Source organism: Gymnodraco acuticeps, unplaced genomic scaffold (assembly GCF_902827175.1).
Source record: "Gymnodraco acuticeps unplaced genomic scaffold, fGymAcu1.1, whole genome shotgun sequence".
Taxonomy (NCBI): domain Eukaryota; kingdom Metazoa; phylum Chordata; class Actinopteri; order Perciformes; family Bathydraconidae; genus Gymnodraco; species Gymnodraco acuticeps.
Genome location: NW_022992021.1, coordinates 1 through 18,595, shown reverse-complemented (window position 1 = coordinate 18,595; position 18,595 = coordinate 1). Strand labels below are relative to the sequence as shown.

The following is an 18,595-nucleotide window of genomic DNA, read 5'->3' as shown; positions in this document are numbered from 1 at the left end:
GTGGCTGGGGTGATGGGGGTCTTTTATAATCCTGAGGGCTGTCTTCCTGAGCGGCTGGGAGTAAAGGTCCTCCATGGATGGCAGCTCCGTCCTGGTGATCTGCTGTGCAGTTTTCACCACCCTCTGTAAAGCCTTACGATTGAGGGCGGTGCAGCTGCCAGGCCGTGATGCAGCCAGTTAGGATAATATGGTGCACCTGTAGAAGTTGCAGAGTATCCTACAAATATGTGTTTCCTCATAAGCAGGGCTACATCTTTCAATATAAGAAGCAGTTAACTCAAGTACAGCTTCTGTACAATTTGGAGGTATTTTTATTTCTACCTTTTTTATATTTTTTTATTTTATATTTCGCCACATTTGGAGACAAATATTGTATTAATTGTAATTTACATTAAGATTATGAATTCATATTATACTAATATGCGCAGTTATGTGATATATTATGTTGAGTTGTCTTATATTGCGTTTTTGAATTGTAATGAAATACTTAAAGGACGTTGGACTCTTGTTCTGAAATCCTTAACCGGATGTGGTTGCGTTCACCTTATGTTACTTTGACGCTGCAGCAAGCACCTAGCATACAGGCTAAATGTTGAAAACTGGTAAATTGGCACTTTTTAAACCTACTGTTTGGACAATTCTTTCCCTAACTCTGCTCGCTAGTATGAGGACACTCTGGAAAGACACTCGTTCTTGAGTTTACAAATAGTCGTGTCAAGATTTATGTGTTATTTATTTATTTTTTGGCGTGTACATCCCAGCTGCCTGGAGGAAATACAAGAGTCGAGGTGAGTAAACTGCAGCTCTTTGATCCAGAGGCCAAAACACACTGATAATCGATTTGAAAGCAAATGTTCCTCTATGGGACTGTCGTAAATATGTTTAGAAAGATTTAACACATGTTTGACAGTAGCACGACTGTTTCCTTCTTTGTTTCTCACTGTCTTGATTTGGTTTAGTTAAGTATAGCAGCTGTCACAGAGCAGCAACCTAGAGGTTCATTAATCATAAGTATGTCGTGGTTGTATTGAAGCAGACAGTGAAAGTACAACAAAGAAAAAAAGAGCATATTTGTACAGGATTATTGCCACTTGTGTGTCGATTATTCTCTGTAAAATGATCTGAAACTGATTGAAAATCTATTTATGGTCATTTCAATTTGAAACATGCAGCAAATAATCACACTTGATCAGCTTTGAGAGCTTTATTTCGATATTTCTGTATTGATAAATTATAGTCTAAATCCAAATTTGCAATAGTATGTATTCTGTAAATTGAATACTTGTATGAAAAACTAAATGATTAATCCTCACATAACTTGTCTTTAGTACCACGTCCTGTGTTTCCATGTGCATTTATTTAGATGACTGAACAGAGAGTGTGTTGTAGTGTTTATGATGAAGCATGCTCTTCATCTTCTCTAATCTGCTGATAAAGTTATTACATGCAGGCTTCTCAGTGGCTGCTCAAAAACTGTTATGTATGTCGCTGCTGTCAGACTAATGTTAAGTAGTGTGCTCAGGTTTTCCAATAAAAAGGCAGATTTTGTGTATCTCCAGATATGACCAATTTCCTTCTGACAAGGTCATGTATTCAGTATTCCCTTTATTCCGATTTCTCGTCTTTAATTATTTGAAACGGCATGTTTTAAAACAACTTTAAACTGAAACAGACCTATTAAAGGAATGCTCCACTCATTAGATAATTAATCAAAACTTCAGTATTTAGTGAAACATTATGTTTAAACCATACCCTGAAGAAATCAGCGATATTCCCCGGTAAATAATGATTTTATAGCTCTTTTTTATCAAAACCTGTATATTCCGTCAGGCCGCTGCCATTTTGCCCATTTTCAGTAGTCACGTGATGGTCGTGACGTCATCCATGCGTTCACTTTGTAAACACCATATACAGTCTATGGTAAACACACGAAAACATGGCGAAGTTTTGAGCAATATGAAGAGATTGGAAGGGGGAATTCAGCCATACAGGTTCGAGCCTACTTAGTACTACTTAGTAGATACAATGATTTTGATTACTAGATATGTATGCGTGTAGTACCACCCTTGCTAGCGATTCCCTCTCTAGTTTAGCATACTCAGCCTCGTTGTCCCTGGCCCTAGAACCACGATTTTATGGGGCCGGAAAAACCCACTGGCCGGTACTACGCTATATGGAAAGGCCACCAAAAACTGGCCTGGCCTGGACGATAAAGGACGTTTAAACGGGGCTACCCGCTGCAATGGAAATGCGCCATAACATACCTTATTCTTACTCCGAGCACTACTTCTGGTCCTCCGTCGCTTCACACTTGCAGAGGGCGATTTCTCAACTGGCCGAACTGGTGTCCTGGTCGGTGATGACACCAGAAAGACCGATGGTACTGCATCTCCATTAAGTAATGGTTGTTCAATAAATCCCATGTTATGTTTTATCATACTCTCAGAGTAGTCGTCCGGAAACTTGAAATGTTCGCTGCATACATGCGCCTGTGGATCTTTCGGTTCGGGCCGGCCACATTTCTCTAGCCACTGCCTCCGAACGTACTTCCTACGCTTACCTTTTGGCAACAAATGGAACCGAGCATTCCGTGGATTGTTCCTATCAGAATTGTGGCAATGTTTCGCGATACAATGAGGCATATTTGAAGAGAGTAACTACAGTAAATAACATGAACATCAACGTGTCCTCGAAACCAAACGCATGGTTTACGTCACGTCCGGTAAAATGGCGCCGCCCACAGTGTTGATGTTATTTCGGTAATTAATCAGTTTAAAATCACTGATAATGTCATCGGATTAAAAAAAAAAAAAAGAGAGACTGGTCTGTTTTATCGGATGATAACATTTTTTAAATGAGTGTCATGAGCATACCATTCCTTTTTTAAAGAAGTGTTCTTATGGCTTAAAGTTAAATACATATAAACACTTTTTAAAAAAAGCTGTTTATCAAGCACAATAATTAATTGTTCTGCTAGTGACTTACCGCAGAGGTAGCTAGACATTAAGGGTAAAATGCCACTGGCTCCTCTGGGCCGGTGAACTTGTATTATCACTGGCCCCACCATTGTAACCACTGGCCCGGAGCATTCGTCCAAAAAAAAAATCGACTAATAATGAAGAAAATTAACACATTTGTTGCAATAGTCATTCATGCACTAAATACATTACTACTTGTACTACAATATTTTAATCATCAGTTCTTCCTCATTTTCCTCAATTATTCATATTTGGTTTATTAAAATAATGATATTGTGGTCATTGTTAAAAAATGTCTGCTATTATTATGAGTAATATTATTATTTGTATAATGCACTTTCTGCCTTCCTGTCATTAGGAGTTAGAAATGTAATGGCTATAGATTAGATTAGATCCTTCATTATCCTAAACTGCTGGGACATCTCCCTATAGCCAATACCTTTATATTTTCGACTCTTCACTTACTTGTCAGCATAGGTCGGCATTGATGTACAGAGCCGACAGAAGACCTTGTTTATATTGGCATCATATTGAGAGGTGCAGCCAGTGACGCGTCCTAAAACCAGGAAGTAAGCTGCTGGTTCCCTCGTCAAAAAGCAACGGGATTTCTCCACAGGGTTTTGGAAAATAGCGGGAAATAAGGTCTGTGGAAAACAAACCTGTTTGATAAATGCACGTTTTGTTCAGCCGGATAATCAACACATGTCTACCCTACTTTTATAATTTTCGAATCATAAATCTAATCGATAGATTATAAAAGGGTTTTAGGACGCGTCACTGCACCACTCTATAGAAGCCAACTCCATCGATCAAGCTGAAACTTTCTCTCCCTCTTCTTCTCATGCTCCCTGTCACTCTCCTTTAACTCCTCCGGTGACTTTCTTTTATTTGAAGATTGTTTTTTGCCCGGCGCTTGGTCGGCCGCCGGTTACCGCTGTTATTAAAAACATTTTGGCGAATGGTTAGGTGGCGCGATAGTCTGTAGTCAGTGGCGGCGCCAGAGATTTTCTCTAGGGGGTGCTGTGGGGTAGCTTGACGTTTCATAGAGGGTGCTCAAGGGTTTCCCATTAATGCACCAGCGCTACAGTTGAATTTTCTACTGCAACACTCCCCACACGCACACACAGTGTACCCGCGACTGTTACAATCAAGGCTCGATAATCAGCTCACGGCATATAGGTGTAAGCAGGGGTAAAGTGCTATTTTTACAAGTGGGGGGTGGACCTCACCTCCTCTAGGGGGGTCCTCACCTCCTCTAATGGGGTCCGGGGGCATGTTTCCCCCGGGAAGATTTTTTTAAATATTGAAGTTAAAAGCATCAATCTGGTGCACTTTGAGAGCAACATTAAGAGATCTATGGATACATCTCTCAACATCCATATGACACAGAACTGTAAACAGATTTTCTATTTCCATCCATCCATCCATCTTCTCCCGCTTATCCGTGGTCGGGTAGCGGGGGTAGCAGGTCCAGCAGAGAGCCCCAAACTTTCTTTTCCCTGGCGACATCAACCAGCTCTGACTGGGGGATCCCAAGGTGCTCGCAGGCCAGCGAAGAGATATAATCCCTCCACCTGGTCCTAGGTCTACCCCTTGGTCTCTTCCCAGCTGGACGTGCCTGGAACGCCTCCCTAGGGAGGCGCCCAGGTGGCATCCTAACTAGGTGCCCGAACCACCTCAACTGGCTCATTTCGACGCGAAGGAGGAGCGGCTCAACTCCGAGTCCCTCCCTGATGACCGAACTTCTCACCTTATCCCTAAGGGAGACACCAGCCACCGCTTGTATCCGCGATCTCGTTCTTTCGGTCATGACCCATCCTTCATGACCATAGGTGAGGGTAGGAACGAAAATGGCCCGGTAGACAGAGAGCTTTGCCTTCTGGCTCAGCTCCCTTTTCATCACAACGGTGCGGTAAAACGACTGCAGTACCGCTCCCGCTGCTCCGATTCTCCGGCCCATCTCACGCTCCATTGATTTTCTATTTCTTTATGGATATTTTACAAATCACACACCCTTTTAAAAACAAACCGTTTGAGACCCACTGAGATAACTAGACTACAGTTAAGTATCTAAACACTGAGAGTCCTTTACTTCACCTGAGCTGAGGTTACCTGAGACTCTCCGTCTGACAGGAGAGAGTTCTCCCTCCACCTTGTTGTTGAAAAAGCTCCTTATATCCGTTAGCTTGGCTAGCTAGCACCAGATGCTAACCACAACGATCTCTGGTAGATACCCACCGGTGCGCGAGGCTCTCTTTCTCGCGCACAAAATGGCTCGTGCCACACACACACACACACAGAGCAGAGCTTGAATGAAACAGAGAGACCAGAGAAGCTACTTGTAGGCTACTCACAACGCTAGGCTATTATGTGCAGAATCCCTCTCGCTTTCAGGTGGTTTTGATTGAGTGTCCACACGTGGACGTTTAAGGACTAAAAAACGATCCATCTTTCACTTTGCTGTTAGCAAATAATTTGGTGCTCTAGCTAACAGGAAGTCACTCAAGTGTCAAAGTAATTTAGCCTATGGGTAGGTCAAAAATCGAATGGGTGCTGGCCATTGGCCTAATCATATCACCTGTGTTGGCTTTATGTTTTTGGTCAAAAATGTGTTTGTTTCACATTTGCATTGATGTAATCAATAATGTTTCTAATTTAATAAAAATAATAATAATAATTTTCGAAAAAAACCAAAAACATATTTCTTGGGGGTGCTTAGGGGGTGCTTTGGCAATCCTCGGGGGTGCTAGCTCCTGGCTCCCCCCTGGTGCCGCCCCTGTCTGTAGTGAAGGAGCGTGCTCCCGCTCACAGGAGCCTGCTCGCGCTGCGCTCCGCAGCAAACAGCTGTTTGCTTTTCACCCAACAACGACAACCGACTCACGGAAGGCTATGTTGTAGCGTTGATAAACGAAACAATTTAACTAAATTGCTGGTCAAAATACCAATACCACAGGAAACATTTTTTTAAAGCAATATTTTTAGTGGCCCGAGCGGGCAAGTGGAAAGTACGTTATGCTGGCCCGGGGTGTCTTAATAGTGCTTCCGGGCCAGCGGGCCATTTAATGTCAAGACCTGCCGGTTACCGGCCGGCCCACATCGTCCGACCGGCCCACTTCAATACCGGCCCATCGGGATTTGTCCCGATGGCCAGTCCGCCCCTGGATCAGGATAGATGCTAGAAAAGAAACATGTTTAATTAAGACCCCATTTATACGGGAGCGCAAACGGACAAAATTCGTTATCAAAAAAGCATTTGACAACTGTCACTACCCGATCCGTCCCCCTGCCCGATCGATACTGCGCATGTGCGAGATGGTCCGCCATATTGGACAAGTCCGGACGGCAACCCAAGATGGACACTTGACACAGTGGCTTTTAGCAAAGCTCAAAAAGAAAAACCGAGAGAGATGAGTTATTGGCAGAAATGGATTTAACTTCTGTTAGACAGCTATCATACTGAATACATATTTACTGTGAATGTGTGCAAAAATATATGGCATATAGCTGTCTAACAGAAGTTAAATTCATTCCACACTTATTCTGACAATGTACTTAACCCCAAATAAAAGAACCCAATAAAAAGAGTTGTTAAATAATAGTGAAGTCACGTTGTAATAACAATAACTCATCTCTCTCTCGTTTTATTTTTGAGCTTTGCTAAAAGCCACTGTGTCAAGTGTCCATCTTGGGTTGCCGTCCGGAGTTGTCCAATATGGCGGACCATCTCGCACATGCGCAGTACCGATCGGGCAGGGGGACGGATCGGGTAGTGACCAAGCCCCCAGGAAGTGCGCCGGAGTCTGATGAGAATATTCGTGCTGGCCAAACGGCGGTACTACACTTCCTTTAGGTTGCTGGGCCCGGAAACACTTTTTCCCATTGACTTACATTGGGAAAGAGTGGTCTGTAACTCGTTGGATAATTTTTTTTAAACTAAATAAACAACCCAGTATGAACACTTGAAAAGCCCTTATTAAAAACATTCGTTCCTCAAGTTGTAAAAATGTGCTAATAACGTTATTCTGAGAGTTATTTCCCTCGGCATTATGAACCCACGGGACCGCGCCACCCGGCACGTTCAAGTTACGTGTTCAGTACATGAGTTTCTCTTTACCCATGGATGCACAATAACAACGGACCCATATCGCCTTACTGCTAGCCCACGGAGCTGTAATAATGGATATATTGCACATGTTTGCTGTAATTCATCATTTGTAAATTATTATACTACATGGGCTGTATGATGTAAATCTTGTACCGTAAATGTTGTATTAAATAAAGTTAATATTACCGACGTAGATTAACATCCCTGTAGCTTATTATTGCACTAAGAAGCTTATTGCACTGTATATATATATATATATATATATATACAGTGCAATAATTATTTCATGCTAAATGAAGCTCTGTTGGATATCACTAGATCCTGTTACAGCGTAATATAAGTAGCCTACATAACAATTGATGAGTACATTAGCATAATTACTAGCTAGCCGCTAGCTGCTAACTGCCGCCTCGTTAATATCAAGCCATCATAATAACAAATCATTACCATGCTGTCATGAACGCACGGTGCTGTTACTGTACGTGTACGCAAATTGACGTGCTTGATGTGAATGAGCATTTTGGTTAAAGTTGCGCATGCTCTGAGTGCACATGCGGGTACTTCTCAGGCATGCCGGGTAATCTGTGACGTTTCACTCTCTCAAAAGTTGGGCCATTTTATCATCATGCGCTAATGAGCAACTCTCATAGGAATGAATGAGGCCCCGCCTCCCACGCTGTATCCAGTTCTTATTATACATCCATGGTAGTGACAGAGACCACTGGAAACGCTGTAGTACATATGCCGGGCCTGTAAGTGGCGCTGTACTTCCGCACAAGACCGCTCGTAAGCGCTGGAGACGCTGTAGTACATATGCGGGTCCGTTTCCGCGGTTCCGTTACGGCCTCGTGTGAACGAACGGGCTATACGCGAGAGAAAGGTAGCTGATACAACCCGTTTCGTTCTCGTGTAAACACCGCCTTAGTGTCCTGCAGAGTCAGATGCAGGGGCTTTATTTCCAAAGCAGCTATTTCACATCAACCTGCAACAATCCATCCAAAGAAGAGGAAGTAGAAAATAGACCAGCTCAGTCTGACAACAGGCTGAAATGCATGCATGTAAATGAAATCACCGTAGTTTAATACACACAGAAATAATAAGCTTTATCTCAATGAAGACCTTTTTTAATCAATGTGTTTTTATTTTTTGTTCAATATATGTATAAATAGCTGTTTTTTCAGCCAATGGATTTCTGAGAATACAAGATGCACATTTAATTAACTTAATTTTACCATCCCATTCATTCTAGGAGCACTACTTTCAGAGTGCTCGATAGGAGTGATTGTATGAAGAAAAAAACCTTTGACAAGCTGAAACGGATTTAGACATCATATTAGGAATCAAAAGAAGTGAACAAAGACAAAGACCATTCAGTACTGCTGTATGTCTTGATTGATAAGCAGAAAAATTATCTGACATTAATGTTTATGTTTCCAAGGAATTTTAATGTAGAGATTATTTCTAGTAAACTACATAAAGCATTTCAGACTTGTTGATATTGTCTAATCATCTTTGCTTATGTCAGCATGTTTCCTTTCAGACAAAGATTAGCACATGCAAAAAATGAAATTGAGATACACGGAAGTTAAGAGAAACAATTACACAATAACTCTTCCTCTCTAAATGTAGCTGAAATTTGAAATGAGTACTATATACAATTATTAATGTTGTGGCTTCCTTCCTAGTTTTTCTTTCAAGCCACGAGACGCCTTAAAGTTTACGGCGTCTCGTGGCTTGAAAGAAAACAAAGCCTTAAAGTTAGTTCGAAAAGTTAGTTTGCAAACAGCTAACATGGTTTCTGAAGACTTACAACATACTATCTGACATGCAGTCTGGGTTCCGTGCAGGACATGGGTGTGAGACGGCGACTCTCAAAGTCCTAAATGATATCATCAATGCCCTTGACTCCAGACAATACTGTGCTGCCATTTTCATCGATCTTGCCAAAGCCTTCGACACCGTAGATCACCAACTGCTTCTGGGAAAGCTTAGATGCATTGGTGTCACTAACCAATCGATAGCCTGGTTTGAAAACTACCTGTCCATGCGCACCCATGTGTAAAATCTGATGACACAGCCCCTATCCATCTCTAAGGGAGTACCACAAGGCTCTATCCTAGCACCCATCCTATTCTCAATATATATAAATGACATGGAGAAATCAGTGGGCAACTCCTCTATCCACCTATATGCTGATGACACGATTCTGTACACTGCTGGCCCTTCCCCGGATACTGTCCTGGAAACTCTTCAGGATAGTTTTCAGAGAATCCAGTCACATCTCTCTGCCTGGTCCTGAACACCACTAAAACCAAGATCATGTGGTTTGGCCGCAGTGGTGCCTCCCAAACTGGCACTATTGTGACCGCCGATGGCCGGGACCTCGAAATAGTTAAATCCTATAAATACCTTGGATTTTGGATTGATGGCATCTGATAGCTGGAATGTCTTTCAAAAAACGTTGAAAATGAAAACCTTTGTCTCCCCCCGCACCTTCAATGTCACTATTATTGACACCCTGGTACACACATGTAGCTGCTTTGCCTGATGCTGATTTTAATGACTGATTGAACCACAGCAATATTGTTTTAGAGTTTTTATATGTTTAACTGCTATGCCTGTCATCTTTGCTCTATGTGTTTGTGTTGTCTCCTGGGTTCTGTAGTGCCCAGAGTCTGTCTTTTTATTTATTTTTCCTCCCAAACCCCATCCCCTCAGGAAGCCTTTGCCTCCTGTCAGGTCATCATTGTAAATAAGAATTTGTTCTTAATTGATTTTCCTGGATAAATAAAGGTTCTACTACTACTACTACTACTACTACTTAAAAATGTCTGTTTAAGGCTTAAACAGACATTTTTAACTTGTTTTCTTTCCTTTACATTACTTACAGTTGAAGAGTTGCTTGGCCTCAGATGGTTTAAATGATGTTATGCGATGTGTTTGCCCAAAATAAAATAGCAAACATTTACACATGCAACAAAGAAAAAAGGCCTTTACAATATTCAAAACAAATAGGCAAAACTCAAATAAAATAACAAACAACTTAGGTATTCTTTCTTTCTTCATAAGGCTTATATAACTTCATAACTTAAAGGGTAATTGGACGGTTAAAAACTGTTCCTCGACGGCGTCTTTCTAGCAGGTTGCCCATCACTGTCACTTTAGAGGAGGCGCTGTGGGAATTGTAGTCTTTTATAGTGTGTTGACTACAGACGTCACAATTATATAAAAAATACTGGCTATAACAATTATCCATTGCTTTTCATCTGGAAAAAAGGCAAATAATACAAATACTTGAGAAACTCAGACAAACATCACCTACCTACCTACCTACCTACCTACCTACCTACCTACCTACCTACCTACCTACCTACCTACCTACCTACCTACCTACCTACCTACCTACCTACCTACCTACCTACCTACCTACCGAGTGGACGGGGCCTAAATGGAAGATTTAAACATCACTTTAAATCTTCCATTTAAAGTGATGTTTAAACTCAGTTAATGGGGCTCATTCACTGGAGCTTCCACAAACAACAATCAACTTAATTATTACATTCAAATGATGTACATTATTCAAGTTTACATTCACTTTGGATAATAACTAATAACAAGGGAGAAATGAGCGGAAGCGCTCTCTTTTCCTCTCTCCCTCTCTCTCTCCCCCCCTCTCTCCCCCTCTCTCTCTCCCCTGACAGCCTGTCAGTATCTCATGCAGCTCACTGATCCAGTAATGAGTGACCCGACAGTGAAGAATAAATATATTTATAATAACTAGTTCAGCTTGTTCCAGAGGTAGATCAAATAGCTACAGTAAGTAGGTCTAACTCTTGTGTGTTTCGCTCCGCTCACCGATCCGTCTCAGCGGGTGGAGCTGCAGGATTTCTGCTTCACTCACGTTGCATTCCGCTATTTTACTGTCTTTTTCGGACACCTTAAAATAATGCCAGACCGGTGAAGCCATTTTGGCTAGCTTGTTTTGCCGCGCACAGAGAAAAGTGTCATGTATTTTACGTCATGCGATCGGCTCTCGCGATCGGCATGTTTAGAGAGCACCGATCGATCGGTAGAGAGTGAGTATCGGCCGATCTCGATCGGTGACCGATCGATCGGAGCATCCCTACTACCTACCTACCTACCTACCTACCTACCTACCTACCTACCTACCTACCTACCTACCTACCTACCTACCTACCTACCTACCTACCTACCTACCTACCTACCTACCTACCTACCTACCTATCCATCTACCAAGTTTATTTATGTAGCACCTTTCAACACAAGGCAATTCAAAGTGCTTGAAAAAAAAATGGATTGATCATTTATTCAGACTGGAATCTGCCACGCTGTCACTATGAAACCCGTTTTTTAATGACACTCACCTCAGATTCAGAAACAGGTTTATTACCAGGTAGGTTACACGTACGAGGAATTTGACTTGATGTAATAGGACACCTCCTATCAGTCTTATATTTAGTGAGTTGTGCATGTGAGGATTGAAAACACCACCATCAGGTCCTGTAGTTTACAACGTCTTGGTTGTTCAGCCCGTAGGTCCGCAGAGGGATGGATCCTCTGGGCGCTCGCTCCCAGTTCGTGGACCACCAGTCTCTCCCCACCTGGCAGCAGCAGCTGGAGGGGGGGGGTGGAGAGGCGGCGCCGCTGGACCCGAATGACAGCCTGCTGAGCCTGGAGTCCTTCCCCTCGCCCTTCCCCTTCAGACCCCACATCAACCGCAAGGTCATCCTGTTGTGAGTCAGCCTCCATTTCCTCACGTTGGGCGAAAACCTAGCTATTATCAAATGGTCAGCTTTTTCAGGAACTCACAATGACAGAATCACTTCTTGTTTAAATTAAGTATTTCACAGATGGAAATTAAACTGGGCTGTTAATGCTGAAGGGAAATATTTCTGAAATGATTGCTACATGACCAGATAATACAGATTTTAAAAAAAAAAAAAAAGAAAAAAAAAAGGCTATTATTTGATCTTGTGCTCAAAAGGGAGAAATCCTACAATAACCACAATGCACTGGGCTCCTTACACCACGATCCACTCCTGCTGGCGGTGCTTAAGGACTCCTTAGTGGTTAGTTCATTGACTTTAATCTAAGTTTTAGGAGTATCCCAAAATGTCAGATTCTAGAGTTACATTATTTAACTCTTAGGCAAACAAAAAATGCGTGAGTCTGAGGTTTTTATCAGTTACTCTGGTGTACTCTTCCACATTATACTGTCTTTTAACTATGTTTGGAGATTGTGTTGTGAGCGTGAAATATAATTAAATAAATTATGTATTTTTCTTTAGTTATAATTTGGTTAGGTTTAATCTTCTGAGTGATAACTTGGCTGAGGGGACTTCTTGTAATGTTCAACTCCTGGCAGGCAGGGGCTGATTATTGTAACGGTGACACTGGAGTTGTTGTGTGATCTTTTGACAAATTCATCAGGTTCAAAAAAGCTCTTTGTACTTTGTCGGGAAGCAGGACATTTGCAGACACACGGGTGGTTCTTTCAGTGTTTATTGTGACTCTAAACATGCATCACTGTCAGTTAGTCTTACAGGAGCTGCGTCATAGGAGCAGAAACACACACTCAGCTTGTGTGTGTGTGTGTGTGTGTGTGTGTGTGTGTGTGTGTGTGTGTGTGTGTGTGTGTGTGTGTGTGTGTGTGTGTGTGTGTGTGTGTGTGTGTGTGTGTGTGTGTGTGTGTGTGTGTGTGTGTGTGTGTGTGTGTGTGTGTGTGTGTGTGTGTGTGTGTGTGTGTGTGTGTGTGTGTGTGTGTGTGTGTGTGTGTGTGTGTGTGTGTGTGTGTGTGTGTGTGTGTGTGTGTGTGTGTGTGTGTGTGTGTGTGTGTGTGTGTGTGTGTGTGTGTGTGTGTGTGTGTGTGTGTGTGTGTGTGTGTGTGTGTGTGTGTGTGTCCTCGTAAATCCTCTTGTTGGAGGAACACATGACCGTCCGCAGTTTGACTTGGCACAGTTTCTTTGTGAGAGCCTCGTTGTTTCGGCACATTCCTGCAGCGCTAACGTGACCACGGCTCCTCAAGCAGCGGCACCTTTTTAACTTGTGATCACTTCTCCACAGCTCATGAGCTTTCAACAGTCCCACCCTTTCAAGTTTCAAGGCTTTTATTGTCATTCGTCTATGAAAATCAGAGGTCACAGGCAGGCAGTCAACAGTGCAACACAATAAAACAGATTCAATAGTGCAAGTAATACAAATAAAATAGAATGGAAATAGTGCAATCAGAGTCTATATCTGGTATCCTTGCTGCATTTCAATTCATTTAGGAGGGTGCATTGGTTTGAATGAGGACACATTATACAGCACACATTCTATTATACAAACAATTCCTTTAATGTACTGTATTATTAAAACAACTGTTCCAAGGAGTTGGCTTTAATAGTCTGTGAAATAATAATAGTAAATACATTTCACTGTGGTTGGTTGCAGATCTCACCTTTCACAACCAATGGCCACACTGCCAAATGTTACTTTCACTTTCAGCCATAGAAAGCTGTCATGACATAAGCACGTCAACAGTTCCCCAAGTTATTGCTTACAAAGTCAAAGTCAGCTTTATTCTCAAGAATTCTACATGTTGTACATCCAGAAATATCGAAATATCGTTTATCGAGTTCCTACAGTGTGACATATATACATCAAAAACAAACAAAAAGGACCTAGATAAGGCAAGGCAAGTTTATTTATATAGCACTTTTCAACACAAGGCAATTCAAAGTGCTTTACAAAAAATGAAAGACATTAAGAAAAAGGCATTTAAAATCAGTCATTAAATATATATAGATATGAATATAGATAACCGGGGTATACAGTTTAAAATGTTAATAATATGTTAAAGTGTTCAGCGGAGATGGCAGAAAAGTGGTGTGTGTGTGTGTGTGTGTGTGTGTGTGTGTGTGTGTGTGTGTGTGTGTGTGTGTGTGTGTGTGTGTGTGTGTGTGTGTGTGTGTGTGTGTGTGTGTGTGTGTGGTGTGTGTGTGTGTGTGTGTGTGTGTGTGTGTGTGTGTGTGTGTGTGTGTGTGTGTGGTGTTGTGTGTGTGTGTGTGTGTGTGTGTGTGTGTGTGTGTGTGTGTGTGTGTGTGTGTGTGTGTGTGTGTGTGTGTGTGTGTGTGTGTGTGTGTGTGTGTGTGTGTGTGTGTGTGTGTGTGTGTGTGTGTGTGTGTGTGTGTGTGTGTGTGTGTGTGTGTGTGTGTCACCATTTGGTGCAGGGGAGAAAGGTCAGAGGCAGGGTGGAGAGTTCAGGGGAGAGATGTCAGAGGGGGGGAGAGAGAGAGAGGGAGGGGAGAGAGTTCAGCATCCTGACTGCCTGGTGGAGGAAGCTGTTCCCCAGCCTGACGGTGCCCGAGCTGAGGCTGCAGAACCTTCTTCCTGAAGGCAGGAGGCTGAAGAATGTGTACAAATGTGTGACACTATTATTATTGTAATGTGTTTGACACAACACACCTCTTTTGACAAATACATGTATTGGCGTGTTGATTTCCCAACATCAGACATATGCAAAATAATTAATAAATAGTCACAATGAACAAGTTAGCAGACAATATTTATAAGTAAATAAATATAAATACTTAACAAAAATGGAAGATATTATGAGTCAATCATAATGGAAGTAATTAAATAACATTCATAAGTCAATAAGGTTTTCACAGTGAGTTACAAAGTTGGTTAATATGACACACCTGTAATCATGACGCTTATAAGCAGCATGTGGATTATTTTAGAGGGTGGAGAGTGAGACAGGAATGTTTTTGTCTGCAGCTCGGTTTATATAAAGCTGTTATTATAGCTTATTATGAACTCGATGCCATTTAGCTTCAGTATTTGGAACCTCAGGAGTTACACAGATGGAGATACAAATAAATATAAAACAGCATCTTCAATTCTGAGGTCTGTTTGTTCAGTAAGTCAGGACTCATTTTATTAACCTAAAAGCGATGATGTAGGAAAAAAAAGCTCTTCCTCTTCTGTCCTGGAGGCTGAACTTGTCTTGTGACCAAATATCTTCAACACATGCTTAAGTAGTTCCTCATTGTTCTCTCCAACAAACACTGGAGGGCCTCACAGTGACGAATCTATTTAATAAAACACGCTTTTTACTTTGGATTAATGTCCAAATGTTTATGGTTGTTTGGATGAAGGTGTGCAGACCAATGGGTATATGTGTGCTCACTCACTGTCTTGAGATAAAACAACTTGAATGACCTCTGGCGACACGGATGCATTAAAGGTCCCCTATTATACTGTTTTTCATCAATATATTATAGGTGTCAGATATATACAGAACATGTCTCTGAAGTGTTTGGCTCCGAATACCAAACAGATCATTGTAGCATTACCCATAATCCCCTCTGTTTCAGCCCTGTTTCAAAAGTGCTGATTCTCTGTCTGTTACTTTAGATGAAAATAAGGAGCTCCTCCCCACGCCCCTCTGTTACCTCATTCACACCAACAGTGTTTCACGGCCGGTTCGGAGCTGGAGCTTGAAAAGCAGCGGGTTTTCCTGTTCACACCGCAGCGGAGCAGCCTCTTAGCTCCGGAATCCGGTTCGTTTCAAGCACCAAAAAATGGTCCGGCCAGAGCAAAAGCACCACATACGTCACGCTTACGTCGAGGCGGGGGCAGGGGCAGATCAACTTCTGAACAACAACAAAAAGCCGGCGTTTTATCCAGTTTGTACACAACGATGGAGAAACTTAACAAGCAGCAGTGGTCCACTGAAGAGACCAGCTACCTACTGGGAATCTGGTCTTCCGAAGAGGTACAGAAGAAGCTGGAGCACAATCGGCCATTGTTGTTGTTGTCGGTGTCAGCTGTGAGGAGTTTCCGCGCGGTTTGGCTTTATGAAGCAGGCACGCAAACGGTTACGTCATGACGCAAACGATGACGCAACGACGCAGCACCAGTCGGACTCTGGTCGGTGTGAAAAGAGCCGGAGCTAAACCGAAGAACCGGTTCTGAACATGAAAAGCTCTAGCACGGAGCTTGAACCGGTGTTGCGTTGGTGTGAATGAGGTATCAGAGATATTTGGTTAAAAAGAACACAAAGGTGCTCAAGGAGGAGATTCAGGTGATAAGGTGTGTGTGTGTGGGGGGGGGGGGGGGTTACCTTGGTTGCTGATTGGCTAATGGTCACACAAGCCAAAACATTGTTATGACATCATAAAGTGGCCAAAATCTGATCAGCTCATTTTCAGACAGGTTTTTATATAGAAATGGATCAGGACAAAAAGAGAGAAACTTTCAGAATCTCTTTACACAGAGGGGACACATGTTGATGTAGAAGAGGTGTGAACAAGTGCATTTTGCACAATAGGTGACTTCAGGGGCGTTGCCTGGACCTGAAAACATTCGGGGCTTAGCCCACAGTGGCGGCGGCCGCGGCACTACAGTGGAATCTTCTACTGCAGGGGTTGGGAACCTCCGGCCCCCGGGCCGAATACGGCCCGCGAGACCATTTGGTGTGGCCCTCGAGGTAATTTATAAACACACGCAAAAAAGAAAAAAATTAAAGAAATCTAGACCGCAAAATAATTAAACAAGTGAGTTCCTGTTTTTCCTGGCCAAGGTCAGGGTCCTTGAACACAACACAAGCCTAACGTGTCATCACGTGGTATATGTCTCGTCTGACAGGGGTGCAGTTCTGACCGGGAGCACCAGAACGCAGCTCCGCTCCTGCACTTCCAAAAATTGCAGTACCCATAAGGAGCCGTACACATGCTGCAGTTTTTGCGTGGCTGTGTCTTTAGTTGAAAGCCCAGTGGCGATCAGCTCATCTGTCATACAGTCAATAACTTTGTTGTTATTAGCATCTGGTTAGCTAGCTATGCTAACGAATATAAGAAGCTTTTTCTACAACCAGTGAGGTAAAGGCACATCTTTATATGATCATTATGGTTATAAAAAAATAAGAGAATAAAGTAAACTGGTATAAAATACTATATGACGGTAAAAAAAAGTTGTTACAGTTTAAAGGGGAGTGATTTGTAAAATATCCATAAAGAAAAAGAAAATCTGTTTACAGTTCTGTTTCATATGGGTGTTGAGAGATGTATCCATAGGTCACCTCATGTTGCTCTCAAAGTGCACCAGATTGATGCTTTTAACTTCAACATTTAAAAATAAATCTTCCCGGGCGAGCATGCCCCCAGACCCCCCTAGAGGAGGTTAGGTCCTCCCACCACTTAAATCATGTTCACATGGATAGGAAACAAAATACATTTGCACACATCTTGTGTCCATATCTTTCTGTTTTGGAGGTCATGCCACACCGTGCACGTGCATGCATACGCGAGTCATGGCCAGATATCTTGATCAAGAGGTTGCTTTTTCTTTGCACAGCATGAAAGAAAGGCGAAATGAATGGGCTGTGATTTTAGTTTTTTTTAAGCAGAGGTCAATAATTTGTACGGCCCTCGGAGGATGTTGAAAACATTGAAATGGCCCTTGAGAGGAAAAAGGTTCCCCACCCCTGTTCTACTGCAACACTCCCCACACGCACACACACAGTACACCCGCGACTGTTACAATGAAGGCTCGATAATCATATATAATCAGCATATAGGCAATGCAGGGGTAAAGTGCTATTTTTTTTTTATGAGTGGGACTAGGGGGGTCTGGGGGGCATGCTCCCCGGGAAGATTTTTTTTTAAATATTGAAGTTAAATGCATCAATCTGGTGCACTTTGAGAGCAACATTAAGAGATCTATGGATACATCTCTCAACATCCATATGAAACAGAACTGTAAACAGATTTTCTTTTTCTTTATGGATATTTTACAAATCACTCTCCTTTCAAACTCTATTCTTGTTTTACTGCCATATAGTATTTCATACCTGTTTTTCATTTATTCTCTTAATTTTTATAACTATAGTGATCATATGAAGTTGTGCCGCGGAAATAATCTTTTGAATAATTTGTGACCAAACCGTTTGAGACCCACTGAGATAACTTAGACTAAAGTGAACTATCTAAACACTCAGAGTCCTTTAGCTCACCTGAGCCTCTCAGTCTGAGAGGAGAGCTCTCCTCCAGCTAGTTGTGGAACAAACAGCTCCTTATGTCCGTTAGTGCAGCTAGCTAACCAGATGCTAACAACACGGTCCCTGCTGGCCTCTCTCTCTCTCTCTCTCTCTCTCTCTCTCTCTCTCTCTCTCTCTCTCTCTCTCTCTCTCTCTCTCTCTCTCTCTCTCTCCCTCCCCCCGAATGCCCAGGCCAGGCGACGCCACTGGGTGACCTTTAACTGTTTTTGTTTCTCCCCAGCTGTGGTGATATCGGCCTGCTGAACTGCACGGCCATCGTGAACACCAGCAACGAGTTTCTAAACGATAAAAACCCGGTGTCCGACAGCATCCATCGGCTGGCAGGAGCCGAGCTGAGAGACGAGCTGCTCAAACTCAAAGGTAGAGAAAACATATTAGCTCCAACTTTGAAGATAAAGCTGTATTTCAGCTCGCCGGGAGACAACACAATCTAAATGTGGCTTCACT

At 42.5% G+C, this 18,595-nt stretch overlaps 1 protein-coding gene across 1 annotated transcript; it reads left to right on the top strand.

The window, feature by feature from the left end:
- Window positions 1-559: 559 nt before the first annotated feature.
- Window positions 560-18,508, top strand: gdap2 (ganglioside induced differentiation associated protein 2; the record flags this gene model as incomplete). The annotated part of the gene is given in 3 exon segments (XM_034201446.1): window positions 560-788; window positions 11,634-11,837; window positions 18,369-18,508. Coding segments are annotated over 2 exon segments (325 nt in total), but the record flags the coding sequence as incomplete, so codon positions are not given.
- Between the last annotated feature and the right edge of the window lie 87 nt (window positions 18,509-18,595).